We start from the raw sequence: 26815 nt of genomic DNA on the forward strand, positions 1-26815 counted from the left end.
AAGTAAGAACACATAGGTTTTATTATCTTTTATAAGGAAAAATCAAGTATAAAATCATGTAAAAAATATTTTTTAATTATATATATATCCCTATAATATATATATATATATATATATATATATATATCCCTATAATAGTATGTAATACATGCTTTTTTTTAATCTTTGCTGAGGATCGAAATTAGTGCCTCACATGTGCGAGGCAAGCGCTCTGCCACTGAGCCACAACCCCAGCCCTACAATGCTTTTTAAAAAAAAATTTAGAGCTCTTAATACTATCAAGGAGAAAATATATTAAGATGACATTATAAAATTTCAATTTTTAAATTTTTGTGTACATGCGTCTGCCTATATAAGCTTAGGATAAAAAGACTAGAATGATGTATATGGAATCAATGTTAAGTGTAGTCATTTCTGAAAGAGGAATTTACTTCTTTATATTTTTAAGTATAGTTGACTCTCTGTATTCATGAGTTCCACAACTATGAACAACCAATCAAAATTAAAATTATTCAAAAAAATAATTTTACTGAATATGTACAGACTTCAAAAAGGCACTGGGCATGCTGGCACACAAATGAAATCCTGCGGCTCAGGAGGCTGAGACAGGAGGATCAAAAGTTCAAAGCCAGCCTCAGCAACTTAGCAAGATCCTGTCTCAAAAAATAAAAAGGGCTGAGGATGTGGCTCAGTGGTTAAGCACCCTTGGGTTCAATCCCTGGGGGGGGGGGGGGAGAGGCATTATTCCCTAAACAATGCAATTATTTACACAGCATCCACACTGCTTTAGGTATTATAAGTAATCTATAGGAGAATAGGTGTAGGTCATATTCAAGTACTATGCTATTTTATATATGAACTTGAGCATCTGCAGGTTTTAGTATCTGAGGGTCACTGGAACCAATCCCCTACAGATACCAAAATACAATTATACTTTAAAATTCTGAAAGAATAACTAATTAAAAAAAAAAGAAAAAAGTTAAAGACATTCTTGCTAACTAATATCATGCCATACTCTAAATGTTTTAGGCTAGAGGTATAGCTTGGCATTTGTGAGGCCCTGGGGTCAAACCCCAACATCAAAAATAAATAAATAATTTAACTAGGAATGGTGATAACAAGAAAATGAGGGAGACAGGGTGATTTGAGGATTCAATGAGATAAGGAAAAGAAGAAGAAATGACTTGAGAACTAACTGGCTAAAGAACAGAGATTTCAGATAACTTGTAAGGACAAAATGATCCTTGTAGAAAGCACAAAAAAGGACATTACTAAGGATAATAGAGGAGCACATATGTATCAAGAAAGAAGCTACCGACAATATCACGCAAATTAAAGATATTCACTTATAGTTAGCCCACAGAAATTAACTACTAAGAAGAAGTTACCAAAATACTGGCCTGAATTTTATTTGTTCTAATTTATTCCCAAATTTCTAAAGGCAGATGTAGAGGTTTATATGTTTGTATTTACTCAGAACTATAATAATTGATTAATTATAATAATTTGTGGATAAGAAATAAAAGCTACAGGTAAGAATGCAGAGTAAGTGGGAATGCAAATTAGTAGAGGCATTATGACAAACAGCATAGAGGTTCCTCAAGACACTAGAAATAGAACTAAATTATAATGGATTATTATTATTCAACCATAAAAAAGAGCAAAATTCTGAGAGCTGGCTTGGTTGTCTCATTCTTTTGTGAGATATTTTCCCTCCTTTATTGTTAAGAGGTCCTGTTTTTCCATGGAGCAACATGAATGGAACTTAAGGGCATCATGTTAAGGAAATAAGTCAGGGACTAAAACAAATACCACATATTCTCAATTACATGTGGAAGATAAAAAGTTGATCTCAGAAGTAAATAACAGAATAGTGGTTATCAGAGCCTGGGAAGTATATGAGGGAGGAAGACAGGATGGTTAATGGGTACAGGGGCACACACGGCTAGATAGAAGGAACAGCTTACAATGTTCTGTAGCACAGTGGAATAACTTGGTTGACAACAATAAATATTTCAAAAACACTAGTAAAGAGGATCTGGAATATTTTTAACATGAAGAAATGATAAACATCTAAGGTGGCAGATATTACCCTGATCTATCTTTACACATTGTATAAATGGACGGAAATATCACTCTGTACAATTACTGTGTCAATTAAAAACAAAAAATATATAAAAGATAAAATTTCTTAAAAATTCAAGCTACATTTAAGGGACAACGTTCCACAAACAAGAGAAGAGAAAGGGCAAGGATTAGCAAGCAGTGAAAAACTTGCTCCTGATACCAGGGCCTCCTTAGGGAAGGTCAGCCTTTAAGATGGGAACAGACAAAGAGAGACAAGACAGACTTTCGCCAAGGACCCGTAATACTTGTATTATTACAAAGCAATTTGAAAGTTTGAAAGTACTCAATGCTATATAATTGAACTCAGGGAAAAAGGTTACAAACAGGCAAAGTTAAATTATGTCTAAATCACTAGGCTAAGGGAGAAGAGAGCTCTTTCAGGATGAATAACAGGAGAATGAAAGAAACAAAACCTTAAGGAAATCTAATCAGCAAATTCTCAGGAACTTTGAGACTTCTTATTTTATATCTTCTCTATAATTGGTGGTGAGGTGATGAACACATCTTCTGTATTTGATTTAAAAGGTAAATAATTTTTAAACTTTGTCAGATGTATTTTTATGCTTCTATTTAAGGTCCCTATCCTTTGTAAACCATCTACTACATTTCCAAGTGTGCTTCAGAACCACCTCTAACATCTTAAATATTTATAATCAAACTTTATTTTTAAAACTTCTACTTAGAAATGAATTTCAGAAGTTATATTCCAGACTTCTCTTTGCCTGAAACATGAGAAAAAGATTCATGTTTCTTGCTTTCTCTAGAACTCTCTCAATTATTTAGATACAATTTGTCAAATTCAGGCATATTGAAACTAGTTAATTAGACTGGTGACTAAAATTTATATTGAGTGATTATCAGAAATGCTGGTTTCTAAAATTAAGCAAAGTCGCACTACTGGACTTAACTATGTATTAACTATTTTAATTAAATACTGGCTGATACTTGTTGGTTTGATTATGAAGAAGAATGGCCTTTTATACTCAACCTTCTTCCCTCCTCCTTAATTTCTCTAAATATAAAACCAGCTTGACTGAACTGGGCCTTCAATAACATTTCAGGAGGCTATAATTATGGCCCCTTTAAAAAGCTGAAAAACACAGGTAAGCACATCTTCCCCACTCAACCTAAGATCTAATTATAAGGGGAGAAAAAAAACCTGACAACAACCTCCTCACACCCTTGAATAAAATCATAAAGGTTGAAATAAGTTTAAAAAGTGACCTGAAATATGTGGTACTAGGTGCATAAGAAGGAAAAAATTAATAACTTTCATAAATTTAAATTCCAGAGTTTTTTGTCAGAATTTCTTTTCTGGAAAAAAGACTTTTAAAAAAAGACCATAACCTTTCAAACATGAATCCATGTCTGCAGTGAGATGTTCTTAACATAAGTAGATATTTTCCAAAATGAAAAAATTAAATTATACTTTTGAGAGGGGAATTTACTGGGGACTGAGTCCAGGGGCACTAACCATTGAGCTACATTTCCAGCCCTTATTTATTTTGAGACCAGGTCTCACTAAATTGTTTAGGGCCTCACTAATTTGATGAGGCTGGCCTCGGACTTGCTATCCTCCTGTTTTAGCCTCTCAAGTCACTGGGATTACAGATGTGTGCCACTGCACCTGGCTAAATTATACTTTTAATAGAAATCCAGAATGTTTTTCCAGATAGAGAGCCCAAAAAAACCAAAATTTTAATAGCAAAAACTACAGAATTAACAGCTTAACAAAGTATTTGTTTTAAGATCGCCTTTGTAAGACAAAATGAGACAAGCAGGGACCTCCATGGAAAAACAGGACCTCTTAACAATAAAGGAGGGAAAATATCTCACAAAAGAATGAGACAACCAAGCCAGCTCTCAGTCTTATAGGGTTAACAGACATACCAGAAAACTGGGAGTTAAACAATGGACCAATCTTCAAGGGTATAAAATTAAGATAATACACCCAAAGACAGGAGGTTGGGAAATCAGCTCAGCCTTCTAAAACTATGTGGTCATCAGAAACATCAAGAAACCAGAGCAAGACAAGACAATGTCATTAAAATCAAACCCACTGAGACAGGACAATAGTTTTCCCTGTTCTATAAACATGAGGGACTTTCTCAGAGAAAAAGGAGCAAATTCCACATGGTAAGAGGCGAATGCATATATAGAAAGAATAGTCACTAAAGTAATCTGAAGTTATCTTTACTTTATTAGCATAGTAAAAAGCACACAAGGTGGAAATTCAGCTTACAATGAAACATGCAATGCATAAAGAAGCATAATGAAGAGAACAGGTGCAACTAAAACTCCACATCTATATGTGATGACATCAAGAGACTAGGACCCTCCCTATTCTGTAGATGCCATAAAAGCTGTACACTTTTGTCCTTTGAGTTAGTCTGGGATTTCTGTTTCTACATGCTGCCTTCCTTGTGCTCAAGCATAATAAAGAGTCTTGTTTCTGTCCTAGTTGTGTCTTTATATTAAAGACATCTTCTGATTGAGAACACAGGAAGCCACAGAGTTAGTGACAAAGGCGTTACTGACTACACATGCATTAAGAATGGTCACACTGGGGTTGGGGTTGTGGCTCAGTGGTATCACTCCTGCCTCGAACTCATGGAGGCCCTGGGTTCGATCCTCAGCACCACATAAAAATAAATAAATAAAAATTAAAGATATTGTGTCCATCTACAACTAAAAAATATTTTTAAAAAAGAGTGGTCACACTAAATTACTGTGCTTATCTATCTCCTTGCAATACAAATTAACTTCACTGAAAGAGGAACAGCATTACTAAACAAAAATTTGAGTTATCAAACATGAAAGAAAATTATGAGCATGGAAAATACTTAATGCTTTCATAAGAAAGTCACATAAACCTTTTTAAAATCTTCATTGATAATTATCCATTCAGAAAGAAGTATACAATAATTCAAACCATAGTAAATCCAATTTTGTTCCACAATATTACATTTCTGATAAATATGGTCTAGTTCATGAAACAGGCATTTATCAACTGATTCTTTAGTTATAAACAGATACATTTTAATAATAGTACATCAATAATATAATTCAATAAATATGTTTACTACTGAGCTTCATATGAAATGTTATGACTTAATCCTAAAATGTACTTGACTTCTTTTTTCTGCTTTAAGAATCAAAATCATCACTAAAGAAAAACAAGCTTTGTACCTGGATCTGAATAGAAGGAGCTTCTAGTGCTCTATAAACCATGGGTAAAACACTGTTCTTTATTTCGTCAGGAGGAGTTTTGGTTAGTAGCAAATCCATTTTTTGTAGGAAAATTAACAAAATCTGTTTAGAAAAAGGGGAAAACGTATTAATATCTAGAATCTTTAAGAGATTAGATTTATGCCAAAATTTAACATTTTTCGAAAGAATAAGTTTATACTTTGACACTCACCATGTTGCTAGCCTGAAGGCATGAAAGACAAAAACAGAAATAAAGTCTCTTACATTGCTAAGAGCATAATATTTAAGCATCTTTTCTCGGTTTAATTATTTAAATAAAGACTAATTTCATAACTCTCACACATGTACAGTAATGTATAATTAACCAATATCTGAAAAGCTACTGGGTAAAAAAATAAAAGCCTGAGGGCAACAAAGTCGGATGTCCCACAATACATTCCATCTCTGGCTTCCATGAAGTTCAAGGGAAAAAGAGAAGGTACAGACATAAAAAGGTCTATAAGGAAAACTTCTAGAAAGAAATTAAGTGTCCCTGATACTGTTTTCCCCACCACCTGGCTGCCTCCACATATTGAAATAATAAGAAACAAATTAACCCTTCTATTCATGCAGAATACTTAACTTGCCAACACTTAGTTAAAAAGTTTCAGGAGGAATTTTTTTTTTTAAAGAGAGAGAGAGAGGAAATTTCTTAATATTTATTTTTTTTAGTTTTCGGCGGACACAACATTTTTGTATGTGGTGCTGAGGATCAAACCCGGACAGCCAGGCGAGCACGCTACCGCTTGAGCCACATCCCCAGCCCTCAGAAGGAATTTTTAACTGAGCAGGTAAAGGGGAAAAAATGCCAAACAATAGGTGCAAATAAAAATTCTGATTGTTGGAGCTGGGGTTGTGGCTCAGTGGTACAGTACTTGCCTAGCATGTGTGAGGCTTTCAGTACAACATAAAAATAAATTAATAAAATAAGGCTATTAAAAAATTAATAAAAATTCACATTGTTTCTTAGGATACTATTTTGACTGATACATAGCTTAGGGAACATTTGACTATACCAATTTTCTTCCTAACACTTTGAGCACTGGTGGGGAGCCTTTCTGCAAAGGTTACAGACTAGGACCCTCCCTATTCTTTCTCCCTCCTTAGTCCCTAAGAACCTGGCCATAGACTGCCTCTTTTCAAGGGAAGGATTAGAGTTACAAAACCATTACATCAAATAGTTGATAATTGACTAATAAACTATTGCCATATAGTGACAGAAACACACAATAATATATGCCACAAAAGCTCATTTCAGGGCTGGGTTTGTGGCTCAGTGGTAGAGTGCTTGCCTAGCACATGTGAGGCACTGGATTCGATTCTCAGTACCACATAAAAAATAAACAAATAGGGGCTGGGGATGTGGCTCAAGCGGTAGCGTGCTCGCCTGGCATGCATGCAGCCTAGGTTCAATCCTCAGACCACATACAAACAAAGATGTTGGGTCTGCCGAAAACTAAAAAATAAATATTGAAATTCTCTCTTTTAAAAAAAATACAATAAAATAAACAAATAAAATAAAGGTATTGTGTCCATCTATAAGAAAAATATTTTTTTCAAAAAAGCTCATTTCATCTCAACAACTCCTTTCATTTTAGAAATGAGGAAATAGAAGCTTTAAGATGGTAATGTTAAACCTAGTCATACTTCCAGTAAAAAGATTTTAAAAGTCCTAATTCAAATCCAGGTATGTGACCCCACTGCTCTTAAATCCAGATGACCTTTAATCTGATAAATACATATTTTACAGAATCCACATGAGAAATTAACTTTTTTTTCACTTAATAATACACACACACACACACACACACATACATTACTTCCATGGTGCTCTAAGCATTTCATTTTTCTAATGAAAGTATTAGCAAAAAATAAAGAAAGAAAACAATTGGCACCAACTAAAGACAAGAATAACAAAATAAACAAAATTAATATTTCTTTTCCCAAACCTATAACTTTCAATAAAGTTAACTGGGAACAAAATAACACATGAAAAATTTCACTGCACTGAGATAGTAACTTGTGGAGCACTATAGACAAATACCTGCAAAGTTTAATTATAATTTTAGGAATAGTTCACATATGCAAAGTAGCTTCTGACTAATGAAAAAGCAAGATCGGATACTTACCTCAATTTTTAAAAAGTCACATAGTCACTTCTTTTGTTTTCAGTGGTAGTCATTATCATGAATAACAGATAAATATGAAAAAAATACCCAAAACATACCTGGATTGGCTCCTGTTGTTTAAATACAGGACCAAGTTCAGGTAGAATTAATTTGACATATTCTTCTTTGGTGCATTCCTCAGCAATCAGCAAAACATTGGGCAAAACAAAAGGTACCATATCAGGATTTACAAATTCTGAAGTCAAACAAGGCAAAATTCTCTGCACAATGACACGCTGAAAGGCAAAGATGTTTTTATAAAACCAAAATTTATTTCAGGTCTTTCATATTAACACTGAAATGTAAAGCCTCCATTCCCTCTAGGCAAGGTGACCATGTAATTTACAGTTGAAACTGGTACACTTTTTAGAGAAAAATGGGATTCTATTGCTAATTATACAAGATAGGATGTCATGGGTAAAAAGGGATATATTAAGGAAATCTTCCTTAGTTTTCACTAACATTTCCCATCTTAATTCCTTCATTACTATGATTCATACGATACAACTTAAACACTATCCTGCATTGATTGCTGCTTCATGCATGTTAACCATTTACTATAATACCTTGAGAGCAGGGACAATATTTTATGCTACCTCTTTCTCTTTAAGTAAATGGTTAAACAAATAACAGGTAACCAATAGCTATTCCATAGATCAAACACTGTAAATATTTTTGCAATTAGGAATTACTAGTTTTACAATCTGTGGCTTTATCATTCACCACTACTTTACTACTTTACACCTATGATTAAATATGTCAGAGAAAGAATTTTGAAGGAATCGAAAAGTTAGCACCAATACAAAAGCATCTACTTAACTACTGGTAAAGCAGTGATTTCCACAATGAAGTTTACAGGCTTCTGACATTTAATGCCCAACTTTTTAAATCCCAATAATTTTTGGACCATAACTTCTTTCTGGCTTCAATCTGTTAACTTTTATAATTATTTATGTACCTAAAGCAAAAGTTTTATTATTTCTTTCAAAGAGTTATTATAGTAAGTGAAGTAAACTTTGAATTAAAAAATCCTGGCTATTATAAATGAATCAACAACAAACCTTGGGCAACTTTGGTAGAACCTTTGGCAGTCCTTTGAAAAATTGTGATTTCTGAAGATTATCTCTTTGGAATAAGGTATCAAAATATTGAAGTGTTACTGCACCAACATCATCAAAGAAGGGAATCTAAATATGTGGAAATAAATTATTTTGATAAATATTAAGTTGAAAGTACTTTTCATATCTGAAATTACCACATATGGTAAAAATATGTTCAGAAACACAAGATGCTAAAGAGCACTTAATTCTAATTGTAAAAATCAGAATAAGAAAATAAATTATTTTTCAAGTTTAAATCTTCAGAATTAGTACCTTTGAATTGGCTAGGCAACAGCCTTTTTATACATATAAACCTCTAAAATATTGAAAGATTAAGTAAAATATCTTGAAGGCATAAACAGCACTAGTTATTTATTAAAATCCATTCTTACATGAGCCAAACAGAGGGCTAGACTTTTTTCTGGGAGCAGAATGCCTGCATACCTAATTGTGATTGTTAGGACTCTGTTTATTTGAAATCTTACTTTTCTATCACAGAATTTATGTACATAAATTATTTATCTGTTTTAAAAGAGGTTGAATATTCAACATAATCAAAAAGACAAATATCATCTAAGGACCGAATCTTGATTTAGGAAAAAGTAATCTATTTTAACTTTTCATTTTTTTGTCCATCCACTAATGCAGAAATCTGTGTGTACTCACCTTTGTCATTTGATCTGCATCTGGTCTTACAGTTGGAGTGACATTTAACAATAGTTTCACGTGTTCACGGACTTCTTCAGGTATATTTGTAAGTGAGCTAGATCCTAAACGACTCAACTATTCAAGAGTGATAACAGTAAAAATTGAGTGCAAAATATTCAAAAAATATGCATTTATATTGATAGTCTTTTTAGAAAGATTTTTAAATTTCACTCAATGTTTTTAGATTAAACAAAACACTACTTTCACTGCTAAAACACTTATCTTTAATATCTGAAATTATTTCCGTTCCTAAAATAAAAGCCTAGTGTTTTAGACCATATTTCAATATTTACGCTGGTAAATGGAAGATTAAAGCTGTAATAACAAACTTTAACTAGTCTTCATTATTTATAGAAATCACTTTTATTAAACTGATTTTATGATAATATAAAATGAAGCACTAACTCTTAAGAATTTGGGTTACACTTTAGGAAAAAGAAAGAAACAATTAATTATTAATGAAAGCAAATATCAATAGGCAAATACCTGATCCAACTGCCTACTAAAACTTTTATAAATATCTTGCTTGTTGACTTCAAATATAGGTTTCCCTTTGTTAAATACGGCATACATAACAGTTCCTAAAGAATACATATCGCTGGCTGTTTCACAGCTCACAGAAAGTATATACTCAGGAGCCAAATATTCAGGATTTGGAAGACACAATGATGGTAAATTTGGGTCCCATTCTTTACAAGGAAACTTAGGCTGTAGAAAGACAGAAAAGAGATGACATCAATTAAATATTTCTAATGAAAGTAAAGCATTATCAAGCAATGTATCTTTAAATTTGTACTAAGTCATGTAAGTAAAAATGCCATTATCAGGGCCGGGGTTGTGGCTCCATGGTAGAGCATTTGCCTACCATGTGTGAGGCACTGGGTTCAATACTCAGCACCACATAAAAATAAATAAAATACAACACAATAAAATAAAAAATGCTATTATCATCTTTAATTGTAAAATTCCCAAATCCCCAAATATGGAAAGTATATGAAACAAAATGAGAGATCAGAATTCTCAAAAACTCGTGATTATTGTGAACTCCCTTCCAGAAAACAAATTATCAATACAAAGTGCAGTATAAACATGCAAAGGTTCATACTTTTTTTGGAAGCACAAAGACTAAGTTCAAATTCTGACTCTACCACTTAAAATCCATCTAAACTTAGGCATGTTATTTTATTCTATGAGCCTAACTTACTCATTTATATTGTTTCTATATCTCTCTGAGGATATGTTCGGATTAAATAAGTAAACACATGAAAAGCGTTTAGAAAATGCTTCAATAAAGGTTATTGTTATCATCATTATTGCTTTCATTATGCTACACAAAGAAAATTCCATGATCCAATGAGATAATATATGTTAATGTATTTGGCATTCTAAGTGGGGAAAAAAACTATTTAACCAAATAATTCTAAATTTATTTAGCTGTGGCATCCTTTTCTCAAGTAACATTAACGTGTAGGGAGTTAATGAGCTGAAGCATATTTTTAGATGCAATGAACACTAGAAATTTTCTATAAAAATGTGAATTAGTGGCTAGAGTTGTGGCTTAGCGGTAGAGCGCTTGCCTAGTGCATGTGGGGCCCTGGGTTCAATCCTCAGTACCACATAAAAATAAATAAATAAAACAAAGGTATTGTGTCTAACTACAACTAAAAAATATATATATTTTTTAAAAATGTAAATTAAAAAAAAAAAACTATTCTAGGGCTGGGGCTGTAGCTCAGTGGTAAAGCGCTTGCCTTGCATGTGTGAGGCACTGGGTTTGATCCTCAGCACCACAAAAAAAAAAATGAAAATAAAAGTGTTCACCTACAACTAAAACAAAAAGAAAAAAAAAAAAAAACTATTGTACCACATAGACTACATGTACCCTTTAACAGAGGTTACACTAGATTCTCTAGTCCATTCTAGATATAATCACAAATTTCCATGGCTTTAAAAAACTCAAAGACTAATAAAACTTTCATTACCTCTTGTTCAGAAGGATTGGTCGAAGACACACAAAAATCAAAACCCATTATTTTCCAGGCTCCACTTTTATTCAAAATTATATTTTCAGGAGTAACATTTCCATGAACCATTTTTACACTGCTATGCAAAAATGATAAACCTTCAGAAACCTATAAATGAAAAAAAATTTTCTATTACATAAAGCTCTATTTATAACAATACAATGTGTCATAAAAATCATAATTATTAGCTAGGCATTGTGTACATACCTGAAATTCCATCTACTTGGGAGACTGAGGGAGCTTGAGGCAAGGGTGGGCAACCTAATGAGATGCTCTCTCAAAATAAAATTTAAAAGGGGTGGGAATATAGCCCAGATGTTCAAGGACCTGAGTTCAATTCACAGTATAACACCCCCCCAAAAAAATCATAATTACTGCTGGTTCTTCCAATAAAAACAGTTTTTAATGACACCTAGCAATCAAATCTCATCATAAATGCAAAAGTTTAGATATTTTCAGCTGACAGGACAATCTAAGCATTAGTGGGGGGGGGATCTAACTATAAAACCAAAGTACAACTCTCTATTAATTTCCTTTATACATGCACATAAACAGAAGAAAAAAACACCTTTTCCTATCCAAATTCATTCAGTTCCAGAGTTCAAAAAGTGAGGGAATTTTTTACTGAGTTACAGATAGTGAGTATTAAGACTTTACATACTAGTTCAGTTTTTCTGAACAGTATTGTGCTATTCTCAACTATTCAGATGATATTCATTTATTCTCACATTGGATTAATATTTGGTTAATTTTCTTATATCTATACCTGATATTATCACAAAATCTATGAAACAAAATGAAAGACTAATTTTTTGTCTCCAGAAGAAGTAGATTTGGGCAAGAAGTAGATTTTGACTTCAAGGATAACACTGTCCCTGGTTTTCCTCAAACTCCACTGAGCACTGCTTTTCAGTCTATTCTGCTGGTTCCTCCTTACTTTCCAAATGTCCTGGACACAATGTTTGGACCTCTGCAATTTGCCATCTACTCTCACTTTCTTGATGTTCCCAACGCTTTAATTATCACCTATGGGCTGAGGCTGTGGCTCAGTGGTAGGGCGCTCGCCTAGCACGTGCAAGGCCCTGGGTTCAATCCTCAGCACCACATAAAAATAAATAAAGGTATTGTGAAAAAAAATTATCACCTATATGCTGACTATTCTCAATGTCTCCAGACTGAGCCTTTGTCCTAAAATTCAGATTGATTATCTGACTACTTTCATGACTTTTCTCCCCTTGAATTTTATAAGTATCTCAATCTCAGAGGAATCCAAATCAAGTTTCTCTCATGATTTCAAATTCTTTCCTCCTGTAGTATTTCCGGTATCTATTAATAATCACTTCACTTTTCTGGTTGTTTGGGACAAAAAAAACCTAAGTTATCCTGTACTACACTATTTTTATTATATAGCAAATCCTGCTACCTCCACTGTCATAATATACCACCTACCTTCCCTGCTCTGGACCATCATTATCTCTGACTGGAATTGTTCTAACAGCCACCAACCTATCTCTTTGCTTCTGCTCTTGCCCTTCTACACACTTTAATCCTCAATACAGTAACTAGAGTAATCTATTAATATAACCCAGATCATGTCACTTTTCCTGCTCAAACCATTTAAAGGCTTCCCCTTTCAGAGTAAAGTATTCATCTAGCATAAAAGACCTCCCACCCAACCCAAGCCATAGCTTTCTGATCTTATCTCCTACTACTGGTCTTGTTGTTTACTCCTCTCCTTGGACATTTCACTATTTCACTATTCCTTGGACATTTTTACTATTCCTTGGTTCATGCATGATCCTGTCTCAGGGACTTTATACTTGAAGTTCTTTCTACCTAAATCATTCTTTCCCCCTAGTTACCTATATGGCTTCTTTGACTTTTTTAGTTTTTTCTCAAATGCCCCCTTTTCAGTGGGATGTTATTCTAACTATCCCATTCAAAAGTACATCCCTTTTCTCTCTCATCCAAATATTCCTCTTTTCCCTTCCCTCCTTTTTTCTTAACATCATTTCATCAAATCCAATTTACTGTATTCCCACATGATAATATGTTTCCAAATGAGAAAGATTTTTTGATTTGTACACCCCTATGCCTTTAGCACCCAGAACTATGCTAACAATATAGCTGTCCAACTTGAGAATTAATTCTCTTTAAAAATCCCCGCTTACAGTTATCAACATGAAGACAAGTCAACACTTAAAAGAGTGTAAAGAGGGCTGGGGTTGTGGCTCAGTGGCAGAGCACTTGCCTCACACATGTGAGGCAATGGGTTCGATCCTAAACACCACATAAAAAATAAATAAACAAAATATATTGTGTCCATGTTTAAAAAAAAAAAAAGAGTGCAAACAGCACAATTTTAGAAGATATCTGGGTTTGTGTCCCTACTTCCTTACTTACCACCTATGAAACTTTGAGCAGGTTACTCAATTTATATAGATCTCTGTGGACTACTTCAAATTGTGAAATATAAACTTTTTTTTAATAAGATTCCACACTACTTCTAATCCCTATATGTCTAGTCAGCCATCAGGACCTATTCTACCTCTACCTCTGCCTGACTGCACTCTGTACCTCTAGTCCTTCTTCTGATTTCTGCTGAAATCTTTTTTTTTTTTTAATCTTTTTGTTTGTTTGTTTTTGTGGCACTAGGGATTGAACCCAGGGCTTTGTGCACACAAGGCAAGCACTATACCAACTGAGCTATATCCCCAGCCCCTCCTTCCTCTGATTTCTGAGGAGGACTTTTATTTAAAAACTGTCATTAATTGGCCTAGGGAAGCAGCTCCATGATAGTGTGCTTGCCTAACATATATGAGGCCCTTTTTTTTTTTAGTTTTGTTTTGCCAGAGCTAGATTGAACCCAAACTATTACTTATTATTTCCTATATGTAAATACTATATAAACATTTAGAAATTCACACATTTGATCCTGACATCAAACTCTATGTTGTAGGGATTATTTCCCATATGCTTTCCCTATTCCAAAATTCTGGTCTTGTAGACTGATAACTCTAAAATACATTTCAGACCATGTCATCTGCCTTGCTTACAATTTTTCATTATTTCCCATCACCAGTAAGACATGTTTCTATCTTTCCAATTTCACTTTTCACCACTCTTAAATACAACCTGCTACTTCTAATTGCCTAAATACTACTAAGTGAATAGTACAATAAGCAAAGATTAAGAGGTTTAATAGTATTTTCCAAATAAAAGGATGTTCTTCATTTACAACACATTTGAACTCATGAAGTTCATTTAAAATTTACATTTTCAGGCAGGTGGGGTGGAGAACACCTGTTAACTCAGAAGGATGAGGCAGGATGATTGCAAGTTCGAGGCTAGCCTCACCAACTTAGCAAGATCCTGAGCAACTTAACAAAACCCTGTCTCAAACTAAAAAAATAAAAGGTAGGGGATAGCAATGTGGGAATGTAGTTAAGTACTACAGTACCCCTTAATTCAATCTCTAGTATTAAAAAAAAATTCACATTTTCAGAAATATATATTCCCCAAGTATAAATTTCAAGATATACAAAGTTTATCAAATTTAGAAAAGATTCCCTATTTTTATAAGAAAAAATAAATTCTTTGCTTATTGTACATTTCAGGCACAGATTTGGCAGATGTTTTTATTTAATAATCTCAGGAATCTTTAGAACAATTTTAGGATTGAGAAAAAAGATCATATGGTTACTATAATACACAAATCAATGAAATAGCATCAGGTTACCCAGAAATAAACCTTTGTATATGTGGTCAAATGACTTTTGACAAGGATACTAAAACCACTGAATGGGAAAGAAATAGAATTCAACAAATGGTACTAGGAAAACAGAACCACCTACAAAAAAATGATGGTGGACCTTTACTTTACACCATAAATAAAAATTAAGTCATGGCCGGGTGATGTGTAATTTAGGGTAGTGTGCAATACTTAGCATGTACAAGACCCTGCATTCAATCCCCAACACTAAAAACAAAAAACAAAAACTCAAAAGGATCACACACCTAACCTAAATCCTAACACTATAACACTCTTAAAAAAAAAAAATATACAGGGAAGCTTCATGACATTGGATTTGGCAATAATTTATTGACTATGACACCAAAAACAGAGGCAACTGAAGGAAAGGTATATAAAAGAGACTATCAAAATTTAAATTTTTCTGTGCATCAGAGAACAAAATCAACAGAGTGAAAGGCAACCCAAAAAATGGAAAAAAACTCTTACAAATTACATATCTGATATGAGATTAATGTCAATAATATATGAAGAGCCGGGCACTGTGGCTCACACCTATAATCCCCAGCAGCTCGGAGGCTGAGGCAGGAGGATAGCAAGTTTAAAGCCAGCCTCAGCAACTCAGCAAGACCCTACCTCCAAATAAATATAAAAAGGGCTAGAGATATGGCTCTGGTTAATCACCTCAGGTTCAATTCCTGGTACCAAAAAAATAAATAAATAAATAAGAATATATGAAGAACTCTTACAATTAGATAACATACACACACACACAAAAAAAAAAAAGATTCAAAAATGGGCAAAGGACTTATTGACTAGACATTTCTACAAAGATATATTAATGACCAAAACACATGAAATGATGTTCAAAGTCAGTAATCATTAAGAAATGCAAATCAAATCACTGTGGTAGTAGGAGCAAATGTGACTCCATTTTGTTTTATGACTTCATCTTGTAAAACAACCATGCCAAGTAGAAGAGTCATGACTGGAGCAAGATGTTCTTTTCCTTTTGCTATAGAAACCTTTAAGAACACGGAACTACCTAATGGGGTATTGTTTCTGTAATTAGGGTAACGGGGCTCTGTTTCTGTAACCGGGGTGACTGGGCTAACTGTGATTGGTTAGGCTTCCCTCCGCTTGACTGCATTGTCCCGCTTCTGTAACCTGGCTTGCTTGCATTGGCTAGACCCCCCCCCCCCAACATCCCTTTTGCGGTTTTCAGGCTTATAAGGAGTGCCCTTGCAATTGTTCGGGGCTGATCAGGGGAACAGCTTTATGTTCTGGTCAGCAGCCACCGGTGTGCTTCAATAAAGACTTGATTCGATTATACGTGAGTGGTCTGGAAGTCAGTTTATGAAACCCTGGGACAAAGCTTTAACTATAACATCACAATGAGATACCATCTCATATCCAGCAGGATGGCTAGATACTCTAAAGTAAAAAGAGAAAACAGTAAATATTGGCAAGGATATGGAGAAGTTAAAATCCATATGCATGCACTATTAGTGAAAATGTAAAATGGTGTAGGCTTTATAGAAAACAGGTAACTCCTTTATCGTGGCTCCTCAGAAAATTAAAACTAGAAACCCCATATGGCCCATCAATTCTACTCCAGAGTATATATTCCAAAGAATTGAAAGCAGGATCTCAAATAGAGATTTAACCAAGCACGATGACACACAGCTATAATCCTAGCAACTCAGGAGACTGAGGCAGGAGGATCAAAGTTCAAGGCCAGCCTCAGCAATTTACAAGAACCTGTCTAAAAACAAAAAATAAAAGGGACTGGGGGTATAAAATCTTCCTGGGTTCAATCCCTAGTACCTCCACCATACACACACACACATACACACACACACACAAAAAAAAAGTTGTTCAAAGAGTGTGTGTGTGTGTGTGTGTGTGTGTTCACAGCAGATTATTCACGAAAGCCAAAGCATAGAAGCAAATCAGGAGTCAGTTGACAGATTAAAGTACAACTGAATTGCTTATAATGTGGTACACGCATTCAATGGAATGTTACTCAACCTTATAAAGGAAGGAAATTCTGACACATGCTATAACATGGATAAACCTTGAGGACATAGTGAAATAAGCTAATTACAAAGGGCTCTGTTTATATAAAGTATACAGAGTAGTCAAATTCACAGAGACAGAAAATAGAACTGTAGATGCCAAGAATTGGGGGAATGTAGGGGATAAGAGTTATTGTTTACCAGGTACAGTTTCAGTTTTGCAAGATGAAAACAGTTATGTAAATGTGGATGGTAGTCTTGGCTGTACAACAAGTCAACATATTTAATGGATTAAACATACATTTAAAAATAACAAAGATGGGGGCTGGGGATGTGGCTCAAGCGGTAGCGCGCTCGCCTGGCATGCGTGCGGCCCGGGTTCGATCCTCAGCACCACATACCAACAAAGATGTTGTGTCCGCCGAGAACTAAAAAATAAATATTAAAAATTCTCTCTCTCTCTCTCTCTCTCTCTCCTCTCTCACTCTCTCTAAAAAAATAAATAAATAATAACAAAGATGGAATTTTACCACCATTCTTTAAAAAATATAGTTAGGAAAATGACAAGATAAGCCACAGACTAGGAGAAAATAATTATTAATTATATATCTGACAAAGGATTTGTGTCTACAACATGTAAAGAAATCTTAAAAACTCATTAATAAGAAAACATTCAAAAACTGGGCAAATGTCTGAACAGACATTCACCAAAGAGAATATCCATATGGCAAGGAAACATATGAAAATGTAATAAGTATCATTAATATTCATTAGGGAAATACAAATTAAAACCACTTACAGATACTAATGTACACCTGTTAAAATTAAAAGGAAGAAAATAACAGAGTTTTTAACAAAGATATGAAAAAAAAGATATGAAAATAACAGAGTTTTTAACAAAGATATATTAATTATACTAATTCACATTATACTGTTAATGGGAATGAAAGACAGTATAACCACTTTGGGAAAAGTCTGTCAGTTTCTTTAAAAAGTGAAACACACAAATAACATTTGATCTAGTCATTCCACTCACAGCTATTTATTTAATCAGAAGAAATGAAAGTATCTGTGTCCATACAAAATCTTGTACACAAATATTCCAGCAGCTTCATTAGCTATAAGCCAAAAACTAGAAACAATGCTAGTGACCATCAACAGATAAATGGATAAACAAACTGATATATGCATCCAATGGACTATTACTCCATTATAAAAATGCATCAACTATTGATACATACAATGATATGGGTAAACCTCAAAATAATTACACTGACTGAAAGAAGCCAGATTAAAAAAACACACACCTATAGGATTCCATTTATAAAATTCTAGAAAATACAAACTGATCCATAGGGGTAGAAAGCAAGTCAGTGACTTCCTGGGACAAGATACAGAGAGGGAAGGATACAAGGAGTATGAGAAAGCTTTGGAGAGTGATGGATATGTGCATTATCTTGATTTTGGTGATGGTTTCGTAGGATTATATGTGTCAAATTTCACATATGTGCAGCCTATTAAGTATGTCAATTATGTTTTACAGCTAGCTGTTAAATAATAAATAAAATGGCCAGGCAAGGTGGCACATACCTATAATCCCAGCTACTTTGGAGGCTGAGGCAGAAGGACCACAAGTTCAAGGCCAATGTGGGCAACTTAGTGACAGCCTCTCAAAAACAAACAAACAAAAGGACAGGGGTATAGCTTAGTGGTAAAAATGCCCCCTAGGTTCACTCCTCAGTACCATAATCAGTCAATCAATAAAATGATCTCTGTCCACCAGGATCTCAAAATCTGTTACATAAATCTACTATATGGAGCTGAAGATATTATTCTGGTAAGAAAAGAAAGAAAAATCTTAAAAGTATGTGGAAAAGCCAATAATATCTCTTGATAGCTACTAAATTTTTTTAGAGAAGTAATATTATTATTCAATACTATATTTCAACTTATAATTTTTTTTATGAAATTACTTACATGAATAAAAATTCAAAAAAATCAAAAGGAACCCATCCCATTAACCAATCAATAAGTTCCCCTCCTCAAAGTTTACCAAAGTTATCAGTTTTATATATTTAAAATATTATCCAAGCCTAACAATAAACTGCAAAAAAAAAAAAATTATACAACACAGAAACTGTTTTCAAATTACTAATAAGAACAAAAGGTTTATATAAAATAGTTTACAATGTCTAATAAATTTGAAAAAGCCAAAAATAACCTTAAAGGAAAAACTTTTACATGTTAAATAAAAATACATACCTGAAGTAAACCATATTTAGTTTCTACATCATAAAGTTTGTAATCCTTAATGTCTGGAGATATAGAGGGAGGCAGATTTTCCCAGTTACCAAGAACATTGGCTAAACTGGCAAAAACAGGTTCTGTACAAAATGCCAAGCAGTCCCTGTTTTCAAAAAGAAAGAGTTATTACTATCATTTTTTATTCATTATCAAAATCAAATATACATAAACTATTAGAAATCCTATTAAACTACTGATAAGGTAGACTATTTTAGATTTGTAAATTTCAGCATAGTTATAGAACATTTCAAACAATATCAGGAGGCTTTATATATGAATTATCCTGGATAAATCAATCTTCTAAACTAAGTGTTATAACAACTGATACATTTTTTTTAACTTAAAACATCAGGAAATAAGATATTATTTCAACTGTTAACTTCTTCAATGATTGATATTCCTTATGGGAAACCAATAAACTTACTTAAAAATTGTTATATTATACATATGATATCCTTATTTCTAAAGCTGTAATTTTCACAATATGCTACTCAGGGAACCTACAGAATTCCCACTGATGCCTCAAGAGCAAGAGGATCAGGAAAAGGAACAGGCATACCTCCAGTCCCCCATTCTTACTTACAATCAAAGCAACTTTGCTTTTATCCATTTTTGAAAGGTGTTGCAGTTTTACATTTTTTTAATCATTGCTTTTTGGTGTATAAGAATGAAAAATCCAGAAAACATTAGATATTGACATTCAATAGCTTTATAGAGTAATGATCAAGAACTCAAGCTTTAAAGAAAGATAAATATCTGATTTCAAGTTCCAGCATACCTATTCCCACCTTACTGACACTGCACACTTAACTCTGAGCTTCACTATGCCCATATGTAAAATGACAGTAACAGATGCACCTTGAAGTGTTACTGTGAAGATCAAATGAGATAATCATAAAATATATAGCAAAGCATCTAGTGCATGTTCAATAAACTCTTCTTATTGCTGTTACAATTACCAACCATCTGAGGCTCAAGCCCTAACATTTTAGGCTTTAGGCTTTGGGCTCTGGCAATGAAGGATTACAAGGTAGTATAGCAACAAGGCTAAACCAAGTTTCTGTGCCACTAATATGAACTTTGTTGTTTCACATGTCTATAATATCTAAATAACCTTTTATCTGCCTTCAACCTATTTTTCAAACAAAACCACATATATTCAATATATATCAGACAGAAACAGATCTACTTAAGATTGAAAGAGAAAAGGATCATATTTCCTACCTGTTCAGTCATTATGAAGGATGCTATCTTGTTTTTATGCCTAGGATTCACCTCATTAACCCAGAGGACACTAAGGCATTCTTTTACAGAATGGTTCTGAAAGTTGCTCAAATACTCTCTCTCTCGACCCAAAAAATCATCCTTAGTCACATCAAAAATCTATGATTATCATTCAAGTTCTAAGGCCTTACAATCTTTCATGAAAATTCATTTCTATTATTATTAATCACATTGAAAAGGGTATATGTTCTTAAGGACCACTTCCCAAACACAGTTTCTTACCAGTCATTTATTTTCACCACCTCCACCAAAACTTAGCTTCCCAGTATCTTTGTACAACAAATTCAGTCCTTGTTATATGTGATTCCTTTCTTTTCCCCAGTGACCAATAATAAACTCTCACCTTATTTATCTTTTACTAGGCAAATTTTAATCCTGTAATGACCATCACAGGTTTCTTTTACACAAAGTATACTTGAACCTTGTTCTCTTTGTTTTTCAACATTCAATAACATTTATTCACAGTCCTCTTATTTCATTCTTTATTCCATGGTTCTCTTTATCTACTATTTACCTAGTAGCCACTTTCTACTTCACAAAAAATTACAGTTCATCAAACATGAACGAATAAACTCATTAGCCTTAAACTTTACCTGAGTGTATTACTGATTCCTCAACCATCTTCCTTTGAGTTCCTCCAACAAGACTTGACCCACATGTCTTCTGGATTCTGTTACATTTTCTGGTTACAAACTGCCATCTTATTGAAACTGTTGAATGTCACTAATAACCTCTCACTAGTTAAGCGTAATGATTCTTCTCAGTTCTTATTTTCTTTCCATTCTTCAGTCTCCAGTGCAATTGGGTCCTTTTGTCCCTCTCCCTTGGCTTCTATAAAATGCTGCCAGGTTTTCTCCTGCCATATGACAATGATTTCTCCTTTTTCCTTCCCTGGCTCTTTTAACCTCCCTACATTTCAAAGTACATTCCTCAGTCTACTGCTCATTTTACTCATGTTCTTGAAAAAAATCCATTTTAATCTGGTTAAATTTCAATTACTGCCTTTGTTATTCCCATACACATCACCAACTCTGAACTTTCATCTGAATTATCCTTTCTGTAGGAGATTTCCTTTGGATAATTTCTGTGCCATTCAATATTATTAATTCATTAACGACTAGAACCTATTTTTTTCCTTTTCTAAAATGTTCCTATTTCTACTAATGTTTCTACAATTTTTACAACCTCACAATTAAGATATCTTAAAGTAATCTGTGAATTCTCTCTTTCTGCTTACCAACAAAATTCTAGTTCTATAATGTTTAATTCACTATAAAAGAAGCTGCTGAGACAGAGAAAGTGTAACATACTGGTTGTCACGAGAAATTTAAAAATATAATTATGAGATATACGCTGTAGATACAAGTAATAAGAATATTTTTATGATAAGAGACATATGAGCAAATTTCTGGGCAGGCATAGCATGGTACAGTTAAAAAAAAAAGTGAGCTCAGAAATCACATCTCTGCCAGCTTTAAGTAATATCTCTGATCCTCATCCTACATTATTGTGAAACTTAAATAAGTAAAACAATGTAAAACATTTAGGATAGTTTTCACATGGTAAATTCTGTCTTCTTTTAGGTGGTGGTGGCGGTCTCCTGCTTTTTTAGAGGGGCTGATTAGTAAAGATTCTAGTGTAAGAATTTTCTGAAGAAATCTAATATGCCAAACTGATAAAAGCAAAATTACAGTACCTGAAGGGAGATGAGAAGTTTGGAACTCTGACAGTTGTGTACCTTACTTGCCTGTTCCTATCCTATCCTTAAAATACTAGGGACCACAGAACACAAATGGCAAATCACTTGAGTAAGGATCCTAAACTAAAAGGGGAATATAGTCTGCTAAGAAGGAGCAAATAAAACAATTTGGCTATGAATAATATGGAAAAGGTTTTATAAAGCTAGGGTTTCTAAAGGATTATTAAAAGCATCACAGGCTTGACAGTCTAGTCAAGATTACATAAATTTCATTTTCTGGTCAGCAATATTTCCCAAGATCATCCTCAAGAAAAAATACATAGTAAAGTAAATGAAAGCTATGGATTGACATGCTGGGAAAAACAGAAGATTAAATGTCTGGAAATGCACTTGCCACACACACAAAATTGGTCTTCAAATATTGCCTCAATAAAAAGGAGACAAGAAATTTTAACAAATTAGCAAGGCAGACATTTTCAAGGCAGTGAATATACTCCATACTTCTCTTACATCTTCCATTTTGACTACTGTAGTGCTGAGCATAGAAAAGACACTTAAATACAGACTCAAGGCAAATGTGAAGTAAGTCTTTATCAATATTCAAAAAAAGAGAATACATGCAAAATGCAAATAAATTTTAGGAAACTAATATATAAGAATGACAGTTTGTAACAATTTTTCACTGATAATATTTGAAATAGACCAAATATAGTTATTTATAACTTTTTTCACAAAGTCTCCTATATAAATTTCTATAAAAAATTTACCTTGATTCTTCTAAAGGATGTTGGACAGTAAGAAGTCGAGGGTGTCGTAACCGTGTTAACTGTTGGACTCCTCGTTTTAAAGCATCGATGATCTGATCCTTTTCAAATTTCTGATATTTGTCAATCAGCTTTTTATCAAAGACAAAAACAGCCACTTCCTAATAAAAGAATTGTGTCACTAATTTTAATCAAGAACTATATAAAAATAATAAAGTTATATTTGAATGTCAGCAGTTTACAATTAGAAATAAAAACTAATGCCATGAAAATTTTAGCACCATTATAATACCTTTCTGATTAAAATGTTGTTTCCTTTATGACTAATAAATCTAAATAATTGTAAAGGTATGAGACCCAGAGTTTTCATCTAAAGAGAACATAGGAAATGTTTTATCTAAGATCTTACAGCAAAAACTGAACTGCCAAGACTCAGTTACCCAGGTAGACTAATTCTAGGGCCAATATGCCACTCTGTCTCCTCAGAAATAGCAAAGAGACAAATATGGAACAGTAAAGTAATAACATGGTACATGCTTTCAGGAAAGAAAGCACTGAAGTTGAGTGACAGCTTTAAATAACATTCATATACAGACTGAGTGTCCCTTATCTGAAATGTTTTGTACCAGAGGTATTTCAGATTTGGCTTTTATTCTCAGATTCTGAAATCTTGCATAATCTGGAATTCCATTTACATCATATATGCCTTTACTCAGATAGACTTAAGTAACTTTATACAAGATTTTTAGTGAATCTACATTTTGACTGTTACATGAGGTCAGGTGTGGTATTTTCCACATGTGGCATCATATTGGCACTCAAAAGATTTTGGATACTGAAGCATTTCAGATATCAGGTTTTTTGGATTAGGGATGCTCAACCTGTATAAACAGATCAACCTAGCTCTTTTGATCATTAAGAGACATAAGAGAAGAAAGTAAGAGTGTTATATAATATTAATTTGAACTAAAAAAAAAAATGACCTAGAAGTTCAAGTTCCTATGGCACCAATCATGCGCAAAATCTTATTTTAGTTAAGTGTTCTGCTGTAACACATTTTATAAATGCATCTAATTTAAATGTGTTTATTTTTTCAAGATGTTTTAAGCCTTAAAAAAAGATCACATGAAATGGTTCTTGAGCTCTTAGTTTTACCACTCTTAAAAGAACAAAGAAAAATAAACAACATAAAATTCTTTCAAAGATTCATTTATTGTTTAAGGTAAAAGATGACAGATTTCTACACAGGACAGAACAGGTTATCAACTAACTATCTTAAAAATACTTTTCTCTTTATTCAAATCAGTTAAAATTAATCAATTTCAACAAAATTATGTTAATAACTCTTCAGACCCCATACTGATTTCCTAAAACTCTTAGCCTATATTTTAAAACCTTTCATCAGAATATATCATAATCAATTTCCAACTTGTATTTCTCTTTTATTATTTTGCTATCAGATTGAGCATTTCCAATCTGAAAATATGAAATTCAAAATGCTCCAAAATTGAAGCTGAGATCCTCAAAGAGTTTCAAGTTTCAGATTTTGGGCTAAGGATACTCAATGTAAGCATTTCTGATCCCAAGCACTTCATAAGGGACAATCAACCTGTCCTACCCACTCTGCTAACACATATATGCCACTTCCATAAAAGTCCTGCCTGTCTCTATCTATATATTATAGACTTTTTGAAGCAAGCAACAATGTCTTAGTGGTGGGGATAGGGTGTGCCTGAATGGTGGAGTGCTTGAAGAGTGAGGATCCAGAGACTGGATCACTAGCAGACCAAAAGCAAACAAAAAACAAAGCTAGATCTTGGTAGAAGCATCTCCGGTGTTTATTGCCCACTTTTTTTATCAATAAAGATAAGCAATTAATTAATTAGAAGCATTTTATTATTTCAAATTAAAATCCTTTTCATCTTTTCATTATGATTTAAAATATACATAAAAGATGACAAAGTGCAACTATCCAGTACATCTTTAGACAATGATTAACTGTAGTTTAAATTTGAGTCTTTTAATTTTAAAATTTTCTCCAAAAAAAAGCTTATTTTATGACAGAATACTGTCTATCCTTATTAATTTTCTACATATCATTTTTTAAGAGAGAGAGAGAGAGAGAAAGAGAGAATTTTAATATTTATTTTTTAGTTTTCGGCGGACACAACATCTTTGTTTGTATATGGTGCTGAGGATCAAACTCAGGCCGCACGCATGCCAGGCGAGCGCACCACCACTTGAGCCACATCTCCAGACCCTACATATCATTTTTATATATAGTTTTCTGGAAATAACAAATAGGTAAAGGTGGCTGATTAATGTTGTTAAGCCTTCTAAATCATTACTCCTTCCAGCAAAGTGAGGGGGCTTAAAATCTCCAAATGATTGTGGATTTGTTTTCTAGTTTTATTAATTTTTACTTCAAGCACTTTGAAATTGTTATTAGGTACATTTACACTTAGGATTATTATACTTTCTTGAAGAAGTTACAATATTATGTTATGAAATGTTTACCTTTATCTCTGAGAATACTTTTTCTTGAAATTAATTTTATACTAATAGCTCTATTTCAGATTTCTCATGTTTTTTTTCCCCTCCATTTGCTTTTAACACATTGGTGTATTGATATTTAAAGAGTAATATATGCATAGAGCATATAGCTACTATTTGCTTTTTACACATGTTGAACACTTATACCTTTTAATTATAATATCTAGATCATTTATATTTAAATTAATTAATAGAGATCACAGGAAACATCTGTGTTTCCTGTGTGCAGTAATGTGTAATATTTGCTACATGAAGATCAGTGAAAAATTGGGTAAATGATAGGTTTGATGACTTAATATTTTGGAAAACATATTGAACAGTCCTGCTGCCAGGCTCAGAGAGGACTGTGGAATGCTTTTGTTGCAATTGTTCCTTCTCTCATTTATCATATGGTACACAGCAACAGATTTATTTTATTGTTTGTTAACATTTTTTATTTTGCAAATAAAAAATTATACGTGTGAGCGCTTATTGTACCAAAGGTGAACTTTGTTGAAAACCATTATGGTTTGTTTTTGTTGTGTTTTATCGGTGGGGGGGTAGGGGAGCAACCAGGGATTGAACTCAGGGGCACTGGCCTCTGAGCCACATCCCCAGCCCCATTTTGTATTTTATTTAGAGACAGGGTCTCACTGAGTTGCTTAGAGTCTTGCTTTTGTTGAGGCTGGCTTTGAACTCTCAATCCCTGCCTCATCCTCCCAAGATGCTGGGATTACAGGCGTGAACCACCATGCCTGGCCACCCATTATTGTTTGTTTGGGGTTTTATTAATATTTTATTTTTTAGTTGTAGGTGGACACAATGCCTCTATTTCACTTATTTATTTTTATGTGGTGCTGAGGATCGAATGCAAGGTCTCACAAGTGAGAGGCAACTGCTCTACCTCTGAGCCACAACCCCAGCCCCATTATGGTTTTAATGGGAAATTCTCTAACAACAAATAAGGCTGAGTATTTTTACATATGCCTATTTGCCATTTGATTATTCTCTTTAATGAAACACCTGTTTATGTGATTCATTAATTTTTAATTGCATTATTAGCTGATTGTTGAGTTTTCCAGTCTTT

At 33.4% G+C, this 26815-nt stretch overlaps 1 protein-coding gene across 3 annotated transcripts in view; it reads right to left on the reverse strand.

Moving 5' to 3' along the window:
- The window catches only part of Scyl2 (SCY1 like pseudokinase 2), a 62369-nt gene that overhangs the window by 21162 nt on the left and 14392 nt on the right, over positions 1 to 26815 (reverse strand). For all 3 annotated transcript variants that reach the window (XM_026397623.2, XM_026397607.2, XM_026397615.2), the window contains exons 3-10: positions 23200 to 23357; positions 19408 to 19552; positions 11335 to 11484; positions 9839 to 10060; positions 9311 to 9427; positions 8606 to 8731; positions 7604 to 7780; positions 5317 to 5439 (exon numbers count right to left, since the gene is read on the reverse strand). In XM_026397623.2, coding sequence (XP_026253408.1) covers positions 5317 to 5439; positions 7604 to 7780; positions 8606 to 8731; positions 9311 to 9427; positions 9839 to 10060; positions 11335 to 11484; positions 19408 to 19552; positions 23200 to 23357 — 1218 coding nt within the window. The remainder of the gene's footprint in view (positions 1 to 5316; positions 5440 to 7603; positions 7781 to 8605; positions 8732 to 9310; positions 9428 to 9838; positions 10061 to 11334; positions 11485 to 19407; positions 19553 to 23199; positions 23358 to 26815) is intronic.

Source organism: Urocitellus parryii, chromosome 5 (genome assembly GCF_045843805.1).
Source record: "Urocitellus parryii isolate mUroPar1 chromosome 5, mUroPar1.hap1, whole genome shotgun sequence".
Lineage (NCBI taxonomy): Eukaryota > Metazoa > Chordata > Mammalia > Rodentia > Sciuridae > Urocitellus > Urocitellus parryii.